The sequence below is a fragment of the Mytilinidion resinicola genome (assembly GCF_010093595.1).
Source record: "Mytilinidion resinicola strain CBS 304.34 unplaced genomic scaffold BDZ99scaffold_32, whole genome shotgun sequence".
Classification (NCBI taxonomy): domain Eukaryota; kingdom Fungi; phylum Ascomycota; class Dothideomycetes; order Mytilinidiales; family Mytilinidiaceae; genus Mytilinidion; species Mytilinidion resinicola.
Window position 1 is genome coordinate 335,687 of NW_022985468.1, and position 18,555 is coordinate 354,241.

Below are 18,555 nucleotides of genomic sequence, written 5' to 3' on the forward strand. Positions count from 1 at the left end.
TGCCCTCTTTGGGATAGCTCGCCATTCCTCACCACTCAGCTGACTTCCATCATCGCAGCACCTGCACCACCTGCAGCTCTCACACAGGCGAGCTTATGGTACATTCGCCGATAGCGGCCCGGTAATTGCTCCGCTGAATAAAGCCAGCAAACGTCTCTAGTCGCGTCATTCTCGCTTTCCTTTTGCCGCGTCTTCGCTTTCTTCCCATCTGACTCACTTCTTTCGCTCTTTCATACCTCGACATGCCCATTGCCGTGCCCAGCAACGGAGCGTCGACTCCAAAGCCAAAGATCCTCATCCCAGAGAAGGTCTCTCTAGATGGATTGGCTTTGCTGCAAGCCTCATTCGAGGTTCACGAGAAGAAGGGATTGAGCGCGGAGGAGCTCAAGGCCATCATACCCGAATACGAAGCCCTCATTGTCCGGTCTGAAACTAAAGTTACGGCTGATCTGCTCAATGCGGCCAAGAGACTGAAGGTCGTGGCCAGAGCTGGCGTTGGCGTTGACAATGTCGATGTCGGCAGTGCGACGAAGCATGGGATCATCGTGGTGAACTCGCCTGTAGGAAATATCAATGCTGCTGCGGAGCACACGATTGCGTGTAAGGACCAGTCTACTAACCTTAGACATCTACTTACTCTGCTTAGTGCTAATGGCAGTCGCTCGCAACATTGGCGATGCAAGCTCAAGCATCAAGGCTGGAAAATGGGAGAGGAGTCGTCTGGTGGGCGTGGAAGCAAAGGGAAAGACGCTTGCAATTGTCGGTCTCGGAAAAGGTATGTGACTTCTGAGCCATCTCGAGACGCAATCTGATGTGGAGTAGTTGGTCTTACCGTGGCTCGTATTGCGAATGGCTTGGGAATGAGTCTGATTGCATATGGTAGGTGTTCCCTCCCTTTCCAACTCCAATCTAACTGTCTAGACCCATACGCAAATCCTTCTCTTGCGGCAGCAGCTTCAGTCACCTTGAGACCGGCCTTGGCCGAACTTCTCAAAGAAGCCGACTTCTTGACTCTACATACTCCTCTCATCGCATCGACCAAAGGCATGATCGGAGCCACGGAATTGGCTACAATGAAGAACACCGCGAGAATACTGAACGTTGCAAGAGGTGGTATGATTGACGAAGCGGCTCTTCTGGATGCCTTGAACGCTGGGACCATAGCTGGAGCTGGCATTGACGTCTTCACTTCCGAACCACCAGAGGCTGACTCGACTGCATCACGTCTCATATCACATCCCAAGGTTGTAGCCACCCCGCACCTTGGCGCATCAACGGTAGAAGCCCAGGAAAACGTATCGATAGACGTCTGCCAGCAGGTCATCGCAATTCTGTCAGGAGAACTTCCCCGCTCAGCCGTCAATGCTCCCATCATCCTACCAGAAGAATACCGCACTCTTCAGCCATTCGTACAATTGGTGGAAAAGATGGGGTCGCTCTATACCCAACACTACAGCCCTCACATCAACCCGAGCTCTAAATCCTTCCGCACAACTTTCGATCTGACGTACGAGGGTGCACTTGCCACTCTCAATACTACTAAACCACTCTTCGCCGCTCTCGTCAAAGGCCTACTTACTCCCATTACCTCGTCCGATGGCTTGAATATCAATATCGTCAACGCGGAGATATTGGCTAAAGAACGTGGCATCCTTGTCAACGAGAACCGCAGCCGTGAAAACGTCGAAGACAAGCCCTACTCCTCTTTCGTCACCCTCCGCGCTCGCACCTCTCGCTCAACGTCACAATCCCGGACTCCTTCTCCTGAGCTAAAACGAACGATTTCTCAGGCTACTATACCGCAAGACCAAGACGACCAAGTCATCCAGGGATTCGTTTCCGCGAACAAACCGTATATTTCCAGATTGGACCGCTTCAAGGGCGAGTTTATTCCTTCTGGCACTCTGATCATTTGCCGAAACTTCGACTCCTGTGGCAAGATTGGCTTCGTAGGCTCTGAGCTTGGCAAAGCGGGCGTCAATATCAAGTTCATGAATGTGGCGCCGCTGCATGAGGACGAGGAGGGTAAAGAGGGTGACACCGAAGGCAATGAAGCTCTCATGATTCTTGGAGTGGACAGGCCGGTAGGCGATGATGTCGTGAAGGGACTAATCTCAGAACAGGGCGTGTTGGAGGTGAGCGTTGTCACTTTGTAAGAATGGAGGACGAATACAATTTAACTACAGTAGGGATTCCCTACGGCCCTTTTCAACATAATTATCGTGTACTGAAAAATGGGATGCATGGCAAGCGACAGGCACAATCCGAAAAATCTTAGGGAGCATTGGGATGACTTCAACGTCATATACACCGCATAGCATTATACAGTACTAATATACGCCTTCTTTCAAGGCTAGTACATGGTGTTCCACCGTTCATGATTATTTTGATACCACCCCAATGTGCACACTGTCCAATAAGTCTCGCTGCTACGAGACTGCGCAGACCTGGCGTGCCCTCCCATAAAGTGCTAAGAATAAGAGGTTAGGGTTAGTTGTGGCTGCAGCAAGGCTGTCTTGGTTCCATCTTTATTGGTATATATTTGGCAGCCACGAAATGACATAAGATGGCTGCAGCAAGGCCGTATTAGCCTTTATATCCAATGCCTTCCCAGTCGCCCTGAAAATGGCCACGTCCTTGAAGTCATTGATGCCCAACGTGTCCCCAATAAGACGACTTTACACATCCCCAGACTGCTGAGCTTTCGATCGTCTTCAAGACATGGTGACACAGCATGGGGCGTAGAATTGCATCGTCTGAACGAGCGTGCCCAAGTCAATATGCAGCCTGGCTCGCATGTTTACGACCTTGGGGATCATTCACACCAATAGACCTTGCATTCGCAAGTGAGGCTGAACATGACAGCACGCCTCTTCTGACGTACATATACGAATGCTGTCCGCATCAGTTTACGCCTGCAGTGTTGACAAGGCCACCAATTTGTCTGCTAGCCTTATCGTGGCCATGGCCGATATTGCCGGCCTCGCAATGGCAATTCCTCAACTTCTAAAATCTGTCCACGAAGTGCATCGTTTCTCGTCCGACCTGATACAAAAGGTTAAATACGGTCCAGAATGTGTAACCGATCTCTCAACGCAGGTCGAAAGCATTATTGGCATCACAAAATAACTTCGACAGAGTAGCAGCGCAAGGGTAGACACGGACTTTTCGAAGCGGCTAGTCAAGAAAGGGGACGACCTCAGGCTACTCGTGGACAAGTTGATCTTGGTAGCAAACGATGGCAAAATGACGTTGTTAGAGAAATGGAAATTAGGTGTTTTGTTGAAAAGGAAAGAAGAGCCGATTGAAAGAATAATGAGAGATATACTCCAGGAGATATGCTTGTTGGTTCTGCATTTGCAGTTAGATTCGAACACCATTCAGGTGGCACAGCGGGTGAGTGGGGCCAAGCTCTCAATAAATACTATATCCTTGAAAGGCAATAGTTCTAAAATCTTCGTCTACACAGCTCGACACGATGATGCCATCCAAAAGCTCTTCCTTACCTCCAAAGAGCTTGGGATTTGTAGGGCGAGCTGCCGTCTTCAATGAGCTTGAACAGAAGCTAAAGTCTGCGACGATTCATACGCGTGCGGCGGTCGTCGGACTTGGTGGCGTTGGGTAGGTGGCCGCTCTCCCACAATCAAATTACGAGCTGAACCGCATCGCAAGCAGCAACTTCTATCTAGATTCAACACACAGGAACCAGGAAAGCCAAACCAAATGGAAATGTCGAACATGCAACGCTTTTTGCAAGGGCCGCTGTCTTATACTCCTGGGCACCTCCATCTAGATCGAGAGCAGCAGCTAGAAGAAGCATTACGGCAATTAGAAGAAGCATTGCAGCACCGAGATCAAGAGGTGAACCACCTCAGAACGGAACGTGACCGGCTCCTACGATTTGGCGTTGAGCCGAGGCCAATACAAGACGCTATCAAAGGTGCGGACGCAACACAGCGTGGGGCTCGCCCACCTTTAAAAGAAATGTCCAAGCCTCCTGAGCTGGCCTTTGGTACGTCTATTGCCTACCCCTGTATATGTTTAGCAACGTTAATAGGGCCATCAGAGTTCGAAGCAGTAGCAAAACCACGGAGCTACTTTACTAAAGGCAGATTCTTTATGGTCCTATGGTTTGAACCCGAAGGGAATGGCTCGCACGTAGGCACACGAATCCGACGGTTTATCGTCCTCCGGTCATGGTCTCATTATTGTATCTGTGTCCCAGTACATACTTACGGAAATCGAGGTACAGCCAAACCAGGAATCACGCCAGGCGATCATGCCGCTTCGGTTCTAGTCGATGGCTCCTACACCCTCCAGGACAGCGAAGAGGAATTGACTAAGGCGCCTATCCATGTCGTTCGTGAAAATTTAGCTGTTTCAATAGACCCGGCGTCAAGGATCAATTTTGCGAAGGTCTACACTGTGGACTATAATTTGAGGGTCAAGAACATCGGTAGAATTCATCCACCCGATTTGAAACATTTTGAGGCACGCTTCACAGAAACCTTCAACGTATCCGTCAATATACCGACGGTACAGCGCTCCATGCAAGAAACAATTTCTCGTATAGAGAGCTTCATGCGCCAGCATGGAGAAGCTTCCGAGAAACAAATTCCCATCAACAAAGCTTTCATTCGAAAGCTTTCAACTCAGTATCAAACTAAAACCGGAAGATGTAGAAATTCTCAGGCGCAGGCATTCCTGGACACTAACAGTGCCGTAAATCTTATCACTTCAGAGTTCGTGAAAGTCCACAACATGGCTATCTCTGAGGAACCGAACGAAGAGCTATGCCTCCTCGATGGAACTCGGATCTTCGTGGCAGGCTGTGTCAATTTAAACTGGTCCGAAAATACGCTCAAAACTTTATCTACGAAATTCTTCGTGTGTGAGGGCACATGGCCATTCGATCTTGTGTTGGGGCAGCAGTGCGTTCTGAAGCACGGCCTTATCTCCGTGAAACCTATTCCGTTTGATGTGCAACCTCACAGCCAGGTCGAAATTCAACCTCAGGGTAAAGAGCGAGACTATGAAACACTTGATCCCAGTACGTTGCAAAGGACTATGTTGTCAGATATTCGGTTTGGTTCCTCGCTGACAAATACAGGTTATCATGTTAGAACAAACGCACGCCGCTTTTTCAGAAAGGGAAAGGTAGGTTTGAGATGATTTCGAAGAGGTTCCGGCTGATTTACTCGTCCAGGTGTTCTCTACTCTGTTTAGCGAAGCAATGGGTGAATCCTCTTCCAACCAACTTTCTCTTCGGACCAACAGAAACGTCGCGGAAGTGCAATACGGTGGTAGGGTATTTACCCAGTTACGGCGTTTTGGTAGGAAAGACCCGGCCTTGAGTCATTTGGTTTGGCTAACAGATATTCAGTGGTCGTTGCCGAACGCCCGGGATTTTGCTATGCCTGGTAAGCCGTCCTTCCCTCACATGCAAGTTCACAGTCTTTAATCGAACGAAGTCCCATCTTTACATACAGTGATAAAGGCACCCTGACACGCGGCTGTAAGGTATCGGAGCATTGCGTTGCATACTATGTCGGGCTGCAGGAGCCAATGCTCCTGCCAGGAGAGACTGGCATAGTAAAACAACCTATCGGAGTCGTGCCTCCACCTGGACATATCGAAGCAATGAATTCTGCGAGCCGTATACGTTTCGGGATGGTCAACCCCGTCCAACACAACATCAAGGCCAAAGATCTCGGCAGCGTAGCCAATGCCGATCTAGAGCTGTTAGTAACTTACTACAATAACGAGCTCCAAGGGTAGACCCCCACACTACTCGGGCCTTTCCAAGCCCCCTGCGCAGGCCGCAAATGGGCTGGAAAGGCCCGAGTATGGCTGGGTGTCAATCAGTGAGTCGGAAGCTGAGATGAGATTGAATGGGTCAATCAATCAATTCGCTCGGGTCCTGTTGACTGTCTATTTCCTAGCCCTGCGCTAGACTCGGCACGGACTTCAGTTGGCGTGTCGTAAGTGAGAGCTGAACTCACTACCGGGGACACTCAAATTTGCGAGCTTTTCATGCATACCTTATCACTGAGTATCTTGGCCAATAGCTTCTGGCTAGATGCCACGGTCCATCAAAGAATGACTAACACTCACCCTAGGCATTCCACTCTTCTCGCGTGTTGCGTCTTTCTAGTAAAGAAACAGTGGCATTCACTACACCACCGCGATTCATGTCGCCTAACAGCTATAGCATAGTTAGAATAGTCACATCTACAGCATATTGAAGGACTCAAATCTTGGGCGCGGATATGAGAAGTTGACGGAGAAGAGTGATAAAAGGGAGTTTTTGAGGACTCGTGATGATGAAAAGGGAGTTATTATGTGGGACACTAGACGCTGCAAGAGTAGGATGGCGGCCACAGAAGAGAGGGAGAAGTAGATGGAAGAAATCAAGAAGAAGATTGCCGAGGGTACGGAGCAGACGAAAGAGGGTCAAGAACCTGCAATAGATGCGTTGGAGCGGCTGACGCTGTGCTGGAAACGGAAGAGAGTAAGGAGAAAATGGCGAGGATACGATCTAAGCTGTTATGCTCATGAAGTGCAAAATCGCCTGCTCGGAAGGTTCACGAGGCATGATATCTTCAATAACACGAATTGAAGCGGCTTTTGCGTACCCCTAGCCACATACTTACTACACAGAGTAGCCTATCTTGTGATGGAACGTCAAACCAAAACATCCACTGTATCCTACTTTTGCGAAGAGCTAGAGTTGATGGAACGTCCAAATAGGACAACGCTCTGATTTTCTTTGACGCCGTTCGGATAACTTGCCCTCTCCAAACCACAATGCACAGACCCTTCCCCGCATTCGTCCCGGCTTGCCCTTCTCAGCCTCAGCTTACCTCATTGTGTCATTGTGCATCCCACTTCTCCCACTCGGCTAAACATCAATGCTCCGCCATTCCGTTATGAAAACATCCAGTGTCCTGCCTTCTATGACGCCCACCCTTCAGTCACTCTTTTGACCGTAGTTCTACTCAATTGACCCCCCTTACGGTCCTAATTCTCACAATTATCCTCAAAGATGTCGCTACGCATCGCCCCCACACGTGCCGCCCGCGCCCTCTCCCTCCTCCGCACAGTACAATACACGCACCCGCCCTCGTGTCCGTGCCATTCGAACCCGGGACACCACCATGGCCCCTCTTCATCCATCAGAAATGTCGCGAAGCGCTCGCTAGCGACCCCGCTGCACGCGAGTCAGCAGAAAGAGTACGCGTTCGAGATGGCGGCGAGCAGCATCCGGTTTGGGGCGGGGTGCACAAAGGAAGTGGGGATGGATTTCAAGAACATGGGCGCGAAGAAGGTCATGGTGGTGACGGATAGCACGGTGAAGAAGTTGGATGGTATGAGGCAGGTTGTAGAGGGGTTGGAAGCTGAGGGGATAAAGTTTGAGGTGTTTGACGGGGTTAGGGTGGAGCCGAAGGATAGTTCGTGAGTGCCTCCTCGGTGTTGAGGGATTAGTGGGGATTTATGGGGCGAAAGGACGCTAATGAGAGTATAGAATCAAGGCGGCAATTGCCGCTGCGAAGCCGTATCAACCAGACGCGTTTCTAGCTGTTGGAGGTGGTTCAGTAATAGATACTGCTAAGTTGATGAACTTATACACAACTTTCCCTGGTACGCTCGCGTCGCTTCTTCTACTTCATTATACAGATATTCCGAGAACTGACTAGTGCCCCAGACGCCGACTTCCTCGACTTCGTCAACGCCCCCCTAGGTAAAGGCCTCCCCATAACCCGCGGCCTCAAACCTCTGGTCGCCGTTCCCACTACCGCAGGCACAGGCTCTGAAACCACTGGCACCGCTATCTTCGACCTCGTAGAGAAGCGCGCGAAAACCGGCATCGCACACCGGAACCTCAAGCCCACCCTCGGCATATGCGATCCCATAAACACCCGCACCATGCCCTCCGCCGTCCACGCCTCCTCAGGCCTCGACGTTCTCTGCCACTCCCTCGAATCATGGACTGCAATCCCTTACTACGAGCGTACACCTAGGCCCACCAACCCGATCAACCGCCCCGCCTACCAGGGCGCAAACCCAATTTCTGACATATTCAGCCTGCAAGCGCTACGAAGCACAGTCAAGTATCTCCCGCGCGCAGTAGCCGACCCAGACGACTGGGAAGCCCAAAGCCAAATGCTGCTCGCCGCTACCCTCGCCGGCGTCGGCTTCGGTAATGCAGGTGTGCATTTGTGTCACGGCATGAGCTACCCCATCTCCGGCCAGAATCCTGGCTACAAGCATGCCGGGTACGCCGTCGACGTGCCCATCATCCCTCACGGCGTTAGCGTAGCTGTCACCGCGCCTGCCGTGTTCAAGTTCACCGGGGCGTCGAATCCGGAGCGGCATCTTGCAGCCGCTGAGTGTTTCGGTGTGGATATTAGCCAGGTGAGGAAAGAGAGCGCGGGCGAGGTGTTGAGTGAAGCTCTCGCGAACTTTTTGGTGAAGTTGGGAGATCAGCCGAGGGGTCTGAAGGCGCTGGGGTTCAAGAAGGAGCATATTTCGGGGTTGGTGGAGGGGACGATTCCACAGGCGAGAGTGCTGATGCTGGCGCCATCGTTGGATGCGACGAATTTAGATGTGGAGAGGGAGCAGTTGACGAGGCTGTTTGAAGATGCCATGGAGTATTAAGCATTGGAGTGCTGGAAAAGTGGGGGTACGTGCTTTGTATATAGGCATACTAAAATAGTATATATTGCAAGTAAAAGAAAGCACATAGGGTGACTGAAGTTATGCTTGAAGAAATAAATGCTACTCTTCATGAGATTTTAGGACGTTCGAGTTTCTCTTGTATGGTGAAGTGACAGTCGACGAAGACCACGGGGATATCATGTGACGCTCATGTGATCTCTTCGAAAAGAGTGAATTGTTTATGCTCCGATACTCATTCTCGAACGTTCTGACAACTTTGTCCGACTGTGATGGAGATGACTAGAAACATAACACTCTATTCCTTCACTTAGATCATGTGAATCCACGTGACTTTAGCAGGAGAGAGTGAATTGTTCATGCCTTAGCAAGTTATTCTGATTATGGTAATAGTGGTGAGGATGACCATCATCATCATTGCCAGTGTGCCAGCTACTTCAACTCATCCCTCTCAGCCAGATATTTCGCACTGCCACCTACGCACAACAGTTAGTCATCTGGACACCTGCTAGCTCATGAGCTACGAGCGAGGGTGTGAAAATGAAAAGTCACTCACTGAGGAGTAGTAGAGACGCTTTGATCAAGTTTCAGCACCGTACACAAAATTATACACGCACTGCCCCACTTCGCCAAGCCTTTAGTTTCTTCTACAGGCATACTTGCAGGCGCTACCGAGATACAATTCGTTCTAGGCCGGGATGGGCCACCCACACTCAAAATGATTTTCAGTGATCCATGACGTAGCACAACAGTGTCCAGGACGGGAGTGCCATAGTTGAAAATAAATATAAATCCGCCCTACAGATCATATCTTGTCGCATCCCTATATCGCCACAAGTCTGTCAATTTGATTCCCACTTGCTCTTGCGCTGTTTAGCAATTTCCGCAATTTACGGCGTGACATCCTAAGCTAGCTAGCTTAAGCATATACCTTCCTGCGAACACGGAGCAGACCTAAACATCACCCTACACCCTACTCCTACCCTTCACCTAACAACAACACATCCCATCGTTACCGGCATACATCGCTATCATGGCAGCGACGTCACCCCAGCAGTCTGTGCTACCATCCCGGACGTTCACGAACGGCAGCGAGGACGACGCTGTACCCGGCGAGGACACCAGCGAGGTACGCCTGATGAGAGCCGAGGGCTCTGTCGCCATTCCTTTTTTCCCCGAGTCTACCAAGGTTTCGGTGCGCGTGGATTGCTATGGACAACGTGACGGAGCCCAACCGGTGGAAGAGTGGTTTGAGAGCCCCGAAGAGCCTAATGGCGGGGCATCTCCAGTTCTCAGCTACAAGCAAACGGTAGAAGATACGGCTGCGGCCCAAGAGCTCGAACTTGTAGGTGTAGCTGCCGCTGCAAAAACCCGAGGGATCTGTCACTTTTCCATTCAAAGCCATGCTCGCCGATTCTTTGTTTTATTCTCAAGCGATGGTATTCGCTCTCTGGATCGGACTGAAGCTAAACATTCGAACAGGTGACCAAGCTGTTCAATGAGAGACTTCAGGCCTGGAAACACGCGGTCGTTTATGTTGAAGACTATGTCACCGCGACAGAGAAGATGCAGCATGTGCACGGGAAGGAGTACGAGAAAGTGCTCAAGGTACGTCGAATACCACCATGAGCGACGTTTTGGTGTACTGACAATGTAGTAGACTGTCTCTAACCCATTGAAAGAAGGCCACCACTTTGACCAAGCCTTGGGCGGCGTTGCAGGCATGTTCGAGAACATCAGGTCGAACACACAGGTAATAATACTACAATGTCAGGAGAAGACAGTCATTGACATACGTAGGGTATCTCCAACTCCCACTACGACACCGCAAAGCAACTAAAAGGCACCATCCTACCCATCTTCGAACGCCTCCATACCGAGATCAAGAACAAGCAGAAGGAGCTCAGCAAGGGCGCGGGCAAAGGCAGCAAGATGGTGGACAAGGCACGAAACACGACCCAGAAGCACATTGAACTCCTGGGCCAGCACACGGCCGCTTACGACTCCACCGGCGGCAAGATGAGCGCCTCAGAAGACCCATACGTCCTTCAGCGCGGCGTCTTTCACCGCCTCAACAAGCAGATCCAAGAGGAGAACAACAACCGCCAGGATCTCATCGCGGTGCAGAACAGTTTCGCGCAATTCGAGGCGCACGTTATTGCTGTCATCCAGCAGGGCTGGGGCTCTTTCAACCAAGTCCTCGCCGCGCAGGCTGAGCAGACCAAAGCCATGTACGCCGATATGACCATGACGACACAATCGATCAAACCAGATTTCGAGTGGAACGGCTTCGTCCACCGCAACAATGCCATCCTGATCGACCCCTCCGCACCTGCCCGCTCTATCTCCAATATCAGCTTCCCGAACCAGAACCACAAGGCTACGCAGCCCATGATTGCAGGCTCCCTCGAGCGCAAGGGCAAGCTACTCAAGAAGTATGACACCAACTACTACGTCGTCACCCCCTCCAAGTTTCTCCATGAGTACAAGACCGACGACGACTTCGCTAAGGACCCCACGCCCGAGGTCTCGCTGTACCTCCCCGACTGCATCGTCGGCGCGGTCTCCGGGCAGAAGTTCAACGTCAAGGGCAAGGACGTTAGTAAAGGGAAGGTGGGAAACACTTTTAGCATGTCCCACGAGTTCGCATTCAAAGCCCACACGCCAAATGATGCGAACCAGTGGTGGGAGATTATAAGGGCCGCTGCTGGCCAGACGACGAACGAGTTACCTGACTCCTCTTCCCCAAATAGCCCGATCAGCCCAACCGAGTCGAGGCAACCCGCGCCCCTGAACACGCAGAACCTAGCTATGGAGAAGGAGACGTTCCACCGAACGCCAAGTAGTGCGCACCCGGCCAGTGCGACGCCAGCGAGCGCGGTTTCCGCGCCTAGGTCTGGGATTGAGGGGAAGCCTGGCGCGTATTAGAGTGCCAAATTTGTTCTCTGCGAGATGGTCGACAGATTATTTGAAGCATCTCCTTCCAGATTGAAATGTTGATGGATTTGGGGTTTCGGCGAAGTATACCACTCACGTCAGCTTATGAGCAACGTCTTTAATGTCAATTCCCTTTTCCGCTTCTCAAAAGCTGCCCACTCTCCCTATGCTTCGTGATGACAATGAGTCCTGAATCAGCTAGCATACGTGCGGTATTTCGCAGACTCAATCCCACATCTGCCTCACATTCAAATTAACCCTCTTATTCGCCATCCACCCCCTCCACGCCTCGAACTCCCCTTCCTCTCCCCCCTTCCCTTCTTCCTCCTCTTTCTTCTCCTCCGCCGGCCAATCCGCCAAATACCCCGGACACGTCCCCGCCACCACTTGCGGCACCCCATGCCACGCCCACCGCGCCTCGCCGCTCATATACACCGCACTTCCCGACGGCAGCCCGAACGTCAACACCGTCCCCTCTCCCTCCCCTTCCCCATCCCCTTTCCCATACCCAACCACAAAAACCCCCTCACACCCCAAACTCACCGAGCTCAGCCCCCTCTCGCTCCCCTCCGCGACATCCCGGTGCACGGACAGCGTATCGCCAGGCGTGTACAGATTCACAATCGCGGCTTCCGGCCGCGTCTCGGGGAAGATAGAGGCGAGAAGCGCGGCGATGTCGGTGGGAAACGGCGGCGGAGGGGTGGCAGGGTAGGACTTGGCGGTCCAGTCATATTGGCCGCCGAGGGTGAGCCAGCGGAGCTTGCGGGTTAGGAGCGGGGAGATGGGGAGGGGGCGGTGGATGGTGGGTGTGAGGGGTGTGGCGATGGTGAGGGGAGAGGAGGGAGGGTGGGCGAAGAACGAGGAAGGGGATGGCGGGTAGGTGAGGGTGTAGTGCGTGTGGAGGTTTGTGAGGTGGGACGGGCTGGAGAGGTCGCGATGGAGGAGGCGGGTGAGGAGGGTGCGTTGGGTGGAGGCTGGGAGGAGGGAGGGGAAGATGTGGAGGCCTGCGTTGTGTTAGGGGTATTATAATAAGAAAGGTTGATGAGTTTGTGTTTGAGTGGTTGCAAAGATTGTTGAAAACCTATGCTCCAAAATATAGAGTATAGCAGGGAATGAAATATGCGAGATGAGCGATGAGAGATGATAGGAAAACAGTAATAGTTTGGAAGCTTGATATGGGAAAGGTGCTCTTTACCTGGCATATCTGAGTGCTCGTACACTCTAATTGGCGTTGTGATCTCGTCGCTGAAGCTGCCTTCGCTACTTTCGAAATCGCGGAAAGCTTTTTTGAGCTTCTCGGGCTCAAGTTTAGCAATGACTTTGATAGATGCCTGCTGTGTTTCTGATAATCCTCTCGTGAAGTCTATGATGTTTGGGTCTACAGCCAGATCTTTTGGCTTCATCTTTTGATAGGTTTTGTAGACATTCTTAATGTGTTCTGGAGGCCTCTCATGGGGGTCGAGGGACTTTGAGGACGTCTCAGACATGCTATTTGCTGTCGAGTATCCTGCTTGATATCTCACAATATATGATGGTAATTTCCAATGGATGTAAGTTTGTGAAGCACCTCCGAGAGGTATTCTACCAACTTTGCGGGAATAGGATTCCACAAACCTGACTGTCGAGATTGGACGGTCTAACAAAGGTTCGTGATACCTCACTCGTGCAGCTGAGACGCTTTAGATCCCCTTGGATTAATGGATGAAAAGATGTGATGATCTATGGATGGTGAATTCTGTATGGATGCCAGCGCCAAGGCTGTTCGCGTTTTGGAACCGCGAAGTGTTTACTCACAGACGCCCCCTCCAGCAACGGCCAAACTCTTCCACCGCCCTCGCTGCTCACTACTAACACACAGGACCGCGTTTGCATTTTCCACGGCCGGCCATTCTACACCTTCGCTACATCCGGGCGGCCCCTCGTTCACCAGCAACCCTGCCAGTCGTTCCGGAGCTCGCTCCCTAAATTGTCCCGCAGCACAAACACAGCTGTACTCCATCGAACCCGAACCACACCTACCCACCGCACATACTATTCCCAGCTTAGCAATTCGTCATGGAAAACTACCAGAAGATGGAGAAGGTCGGAGAGGGTAAGATCCCTTTTCAAGCAGCTTAAATCTCGCGAGAGACCCATTAGTCCACGATGTTTACACGAGCTCAATGCTGACACTACCTCGCACTTAGGCACCTACGGAGTCGTGTACAAAGCTATTGACCTCACGCACAAGGACAGGCGCATCGTCGCGCTGAAGAAGATTCGTCTAGAGGCCGAAGATGAAGGCGTCCCCAGCACCGCAATCCGGGAAATATCCCTCCTGAAGGAGATGAACAACGTCAACATCGTCCGCCTCCTCAACATTGTCCATGCCGACGGCCACAAGCTCTACCTTGTTTTCGAATTCCTCGATCTAGATCTGAAGAAGTACATGGAGGCCCTCCCGGTGAACCAGGGTGGTCGTGGCAAGGCTCTCCCAGACGGCACTGGACCCGCGCTGCAGACTCTCGGCCTGGGACCCGACATGGTCAAGAAGTTCATGGGACAATTGATTGAGGGTATCCGGTACTGCCATGCTCACCGGGTGCTACATCGCGACTTGAAGCCGCAGAATCTGTTGATCAACAAGGATGGCAACCTGAAGTTGGCGGATTTCGGCCTGGCGAGAGCTTTCGGTGTGCCATTGAGGACATATACACATGAGGTACTACCAATCCCAGCTTGATCAGTTAAACATGCAGTGCTAATTCATCACAGGTCGTCACCCTCTGGTACCGCGCTCCGGAGATCCTGCTAGGCGGCCGCCAATACTCCACTGGTGTCGACATGTGGTCTGTTGGATGTATCTTCGCCGAGATGTGCACGCGAAAGCCACTATTCCCTGGTGACTCGGAGATCGACGAAATCTTCAAGATCTTCCGGTATGTCATGCTCAACCATCATGTTCGACTAAACTCTAATTCCATATAGTGTCCTGGGAACTCCGACTGAAGCTGAATGGCCGGGTGTTACTTCGTTCCCTGACTTCAAGCCTTCTTTCCCGAAGTGGCCTCGGACGGATATTGCAACTGTTGTCACCACCTTGGACGATGCTGGCCTGGACCTACTCGACGCTCTCCTAGTCTATGATCCCGCTGGTCGTATCTCAGCTAAGCAAGCAGTAATCCACCCATACTTCACGGGAAAGCCTCCTGCCGGCTATGTCGGGGTGCCATATAATGGTTACCATTAATGCTGCCAAGATAAGGCTGGTATGATGACGATGTTGCAGCTACGGAGTTCTGGGGGTAGGCATTCTTGGGAATAGCTGCAGGGTGGGATGGGGCTCGGGTAGAGCTATGGGTTTGCTGTCTCAATTATATCTTGATGCATGATGGCATACACATGGGAAGGGAGTGAGGCAGGCACCAGGCGTTTTGGGAGCCTGCGCAATAGTCTCACTGACTCTTTACCTTGTATTTGCATGAACTCGTTCGTGCTTTGGATAGACGCGCTCGTTATGGAGGTGATGTTTACAACGTGTTCGTCAGTGCATGCCTTTGTATGACTACCACTACAGGAAGTACAGTGCCTTGCCATACATACCGTACACTTTCCTGCCACTGGTTGTGAGGCTCCAACGTACTAATAGAATCCGAGGGGATACACTTCTAATGCGAGTTTACTAGTTGTCCAAAATACTAAAATTCCGCCTTATTCGAAATGCTGGAAAAACTATGAAGCTCCCCGCACAGCGGCAAACCAGTGTAATAGTTTTGCGGATATTGCAGCAAATGTTTACATTATGTTGCAGACTCTGGCATCTCACAAAGTCAAAACCAAACCCCACACTCAGCCTTACGAAGCTACCAACGCCACGATTTCCCCTCCAAGCTTCAACTTCATCTCCAGTCTTACACGAGGCACAACAACGACTATGCCACCTACACCCACCCTCCTCCCTCACCACACGGGTCCGCGGCTAGTCCTCTACGCCCAAACCCACCATGATGGCAGTGGCAACCCGATCTCGCTCCTGCCCCTCATCACGCAAAATACCGGCGTCACGCACGTTATAGTTGCTGCGATCCATCTCAACGAGGGCCCGGGGAATATCACGCTCAACGATGACCCACCCAGTGCGGAGAAGTTCAAGACACTGTGGAGCGAGGTCAAGTGGTTGCAGGGGACTGGGGTGAAGGTGCTAGGGATGCTGGGAGGTGCGGCGAGAGGGAGCTTTGAGAGGCTGAGTGGGGGAGATGAGAGTGTGAGTCTCACGTCTCCTTTAAGAGGCGGATTGTAAGAGAGCTAGAGAGGGAGGGGAGTTTGGGCGGAAATCTCTCTCATTCTGCTACGTGGAATTGAGATTCAAAGCACCCCACGCCCAGTCAATCTCATACTCCACAATTTCCCCAATCCTCGACCCCCTAAATCACATTTTCATTTTAACTAATATCCATCAGTTCGAGTCTTATTACCGCCCCCTCCATGCCATAATAAGCACCCACGCTCTCGACGGCCTAGACCTCGATGTCGAAGAACAAATATCCCTCTCCACGGCTCAACGCCTCATCCACCGCCTCCGAAGCGACTTCGGCCCCCAGTTCCTCATCACCCTCGCCCCCGTCGCCACGGCACTCCTTCCCGATCCCGCCCACGCTCATCTCCATCCACGACCTCTCCTCTCCCCGAATCCAACGCCGAACCCGCTCCATCCCACCCTACCACATCTCTCAGGCTTCAGCTACCCGGCTCTCGAGAATTCGCCGGCTGGGCAGGAGGTGAGCTGGTATAACACGCAGTTCTACTGCGGGTGGGGCGACGCGGGGAGTAGTCAGTGGTACGATGCGATTGTGGCCGCGGGGTGGCATCCGCGGAAGGTAGTTGTGGGCGTGGTAACGAATCCGGGGAACGGGGCGGGATATGTGGAGTTAAGGAAGCTAAGAGAAGTATTGGGACTACTAAGGGCGCGGTATAAGGACCGTGGGGAGGGGTTTGGGGGGGTAATGGGATGGGAGGTAAGTCTAGGCACAAGAACGGGATATGATGTGGGGTAATTGGACGGCGTAGGCTGACTTTTGATCATAGTACTTCAACGCCGGCGGCGGCGAGGATAAAGTCCATCTCCAGACCGTGAGTAACGGCGCAGATGGGCAAGCCGGATGGGTCGGCGGCCTCGGAACCGTCCTTCGAACGCCTGATCCTCCAGCTTCTACAGCACCTGGGTTGTCCGGGGCGAATCTGGGTCAAATCATCGCATCTCTGCCCACCCCGCCTGTTTCCTGGCCCGTGGAATCAATCGAATCACTCACAGTCATAGGATTCTCGAGACAGGAAGCCGTGGCAGCCCTGAACGCGACGGACGGGAACGTAGAAATTGCAGCTGGGCTGTTGTTTGAGAGCTGAGATGGGAAAGCTCGCTTTCCAACCGAATGCAAGAATGTCTGGGATAGACGAAAAGAAGACGACACTACCCCGGGTCGAATGCACCGCCACAGCGATCTCCTGCTCTCAACCGGAATGCATATTCATACCCCAAACACACCCCGTATAACCTCCGCGTCTATAGCTCGGCACGGCTACGGCTACGGCTACGGCCACGGCATCTCGGAACTCTCTCACCCACCACACCGCCCCCCGATTTCCCCAGCCATCGCCCCATCGACCCATGGCGCCACCACGCTCTACCCCATGTCTCCCCACCGGCCCCCATCAGCCGACCTCCAGCCTCCAAATCGGCCGAGCTAGCCAGCCAGCTAGCCGGGCCGGCCCGCTGTCGGTCTGGGGTCTACAATAGGATCTTCTGACCGTCAAAAGGAGCCTCGCCGAGGGATGGACTTTCTGTTTTCGAATCTGCAGACCTTGCCGCCACTCATTCCAAAGATTTCCGATTTTCGTGATGTATGTACAGTACGTTACGGTACGTGACCCAGCACCCGGCGCTCTGGCCTCGGAACCGCCGGCGCAGCGACGTGCGCAAGGAGGCCCTGAAAGGGATTTACGGGTTTCTGTTCGAGGGCGGCGGAGCTTGTGCAGGACGGGTCCAGAAGGCGTGTTTTGCGAAATGGGGAGGAGGGGGGGGGGGTTTGGCATGTGATCGGCATGTGACTGTCGAAAAGAATGAGAGTGAAGGTTTGAAGCTTGTGAAAGCGATCAAGGGCATCTCTCTCTCCCAGCAACTGTTCCGCTGAGAGCTGCTCCAGTTGGGTTGTGCCAGATGTAGGGAGTGAGATTTTGCGCGGCTGGACGTGATACCTGCGAGCCGGGAAATTCGGGGGATTTTACTAAGGAGTTTTGAGCTAGTTTCTTTGACCTTTGGTGTATGATCAGGCCAATACAAGATCAGTTCTCAAAAACAGCTCGTCATCATCATCATCGTCATTTTTAATTTCTTATTATCACTGCAAAGAAGAAAAGCCCCTGGATGAAGAAGCATAATCGCATAATGGTATCTTCCCCCAATCGCCAATGCTAGACGTCCCAAACTCTATCCACCCACTCATTAAAAATACTCATAAAGCTCTCCCAATTCCTGTAAAACTCCACCCTAATGCATCTCTCCTTCTTAACCAACCCCCCCCCCCCTTTCTCGCCCCTTTTCTCTATTCCGCCCAGTTCTAATCCCCCACCTCGGCCCTGACCACCTGCTCATCCACCCTCTCCACCTTCGGCCCCTCGGCAACCATAAACGTGACCCTAGATTCCTGGGCGCTCCCCGGCCGCGAACTCGGCAACGACCGCGAGGGCGAGCGCGTGTAATGCGCATGCCGCTGATGATGAAAATGCGACGCCGCGCCCCAAAACCCGCCCGGGGCCGCCGATTTAGGTTTCCTTCTCCCCAAGATATCGCGGCGGAACTTGTGTGATGAGGTAGGAGGCGAGGGGGGCGGAGAAGAACTCGAAGTCGTGTAGGACGAGCTGCGGGTGCTAGCGGTCGAATTACTAGATGGCGTTGGTGATAAATGC

General features: G+C 52.3%; 7 protein-coding genes across 7 annotated transcripts; 6 read left to right on the top strand and 1 right to left on the bottom strand.

Annotated features, from left to right (window-relative positions):
* Nucleotides 1–97: 97 nt before the first annotated feature.
* Nucleotides 98–2,284, top strand: BDZ99DRAFT_468950 (phosphoglycerate dehydrogenase). Its single transcript, XM_033721381.1, has 4 exons — nucleotides 98–600; nucleotides 647–775; nucleotides 823–879; nucleotides 922–2,284. The coding sequence occupies exons 1-4, from the start codon at nucleotides 243–245 to the stop codon at nucleotides 2,154–2,156; spliced, it is 1,779 nt and encodes a 592-aa protein (XP_033569465.1). The 5' UTR covers nucleotides 98–242; the 3' UTR covers nucleotides 2,157–2,284.
* Nucleotides 2,285–3,476: 1,192 nt separating this feature from the next.
* Nucleotides 3,477–5,778, top strand: BDZ99DRAFT_576869 (uncharacterized protein; the record flags this gene model as incomplete). Its single annotated transcript, XM_033728620.1, has 7 exons — nucleotides 3,477–3,621; nucleotides 3,676–4,012; nucleotides 4,067–5,050; nucleotides 5,111–5,157; nucleotides 5,207–5,333; nucleotides 5,384–5,420; nucleotides 5,472–5,778. The coding sequence occupies exons 2-7, from the start codon at nucleotides 3,724–3,726 to the stop codon at nucleotides 5,776–5,778; spliced, it is 1,791 nt and encodes a 596-aa protein (XP_033569466.1). The 5' UTR covers nucleotides 3,477–3,621; nucleotides 3,676–3,723.
* A 1,267-nt stretch (nucleotides 5,779–7,045) lies between these two features.
* BDZ99DRAFT_401590 (Dehydroquinate synthase-like protein) lies at nucleotides 7,046–8,658 on the top strand (the record flags this gene model as incomplete). The annotated part of the gene is made up of 3 exons (XM_033716237.1): nucleotides 7,046–7,455; nucleotides 7,526–7,641; nucleotides 7,706–8,658. 3 exons carry the CDS (start codon nucleotides 7,046–7,048, stop codon nucleotides 8,656–8,658), a joined length of 1,479 nt encoding a protein of 492 aa, XP_033569467.1.
* A 989-nt stretch (nucleotides 8,659–9,647) lies between these two features.
* BDZ99DRAFT_468954 (uncharacterized protein) lies at nucleotides 9,648–11,773 on the top strand. Its single transcript, XM_033721382.1, has 4 exons — nucleotides 9,648–9,805; nucleotides 10,159–10,284; nucleotides 10,337–10,429; nucleotides 10,477–11,773. The coding sequence occupies exons 1-4, from the start codon at nucleotides 9,710–9,712 to the stop codon at nucleotides 11,602–11,604; spliced, it is 1,443 nt and encodes a 480-aa protein (XP_033569468.1). The 5' UTR covers nucleotides 9,648–9,709; the 3' UTR covers nucleotides 11,605–11,773.
* A 65-nt stretch (nucleotides 11,774–11,838) lies between these two features.
* BDZ99DRAFT_360317 (uncharacterized protein) lies at nucleotides 11,839–13,076 on the bottom strand (the record flags this gene model as incomplete). Its single annotated transcript, XM_033714669.1, has 2 exons — nucleotides 11,839–12,617; nucleotides 12,809–13,076. Coding segments are annotated over 2 exons (1,047 nt in total), but the record flags the coding sequence as incomplete, so codon positions are not given.
* A 367-nt stretch (nucleotides 13,077–13,443) lies between these two features.
* Nucleotides 13,444–15,270, top strand: BDZ99DRAFT_468955 (Pkinase-domain-containing protein). The gene is made up of 4 exons (XM_033721383.1): nucleotides 13,444–13,705; nucleotides 13,800–14,314; nucleotides 14,368–14,531; nucleotides 14,581–15,270. Exons 1-4 carry the CDS (start codon nucleotides 13,669–13,671, stop codon nucleotides 14,840–14,842), a joined length of 978 nt encoding a protein of 325 aa, XP_033569470.1. The 5' UTR covers nucleotides 13,444–13,668; the 3' UTR covers nucleotides 14,843–15,270.
* Nucleotides 15,271–15,526: 256 nt separating this feature from the next.
* BDZ99DRAFT_401502 (glycoside hydrolase) lies at nucleotides 15,527–16,995 on the top strand (the record flags this gene model as incomplete). The annotated part of the gene is made up of 3 exons (XM_033716233.1): nucleotides 15,527–15,856; nucleotides 16,053–16,607; nucleotides 16,678–16,995. 3 exons carry the CDS (start codon nucleotides 15,527–15,529, stop codon nucleotides 16,993–16,995), a joined length of 1,203 nt encoding a protein of 400 aa, XP_033569471.1.
* Between the last annotated feature and the right edge of the window lie 1,560 nt (nucleotides 16,996–18,555).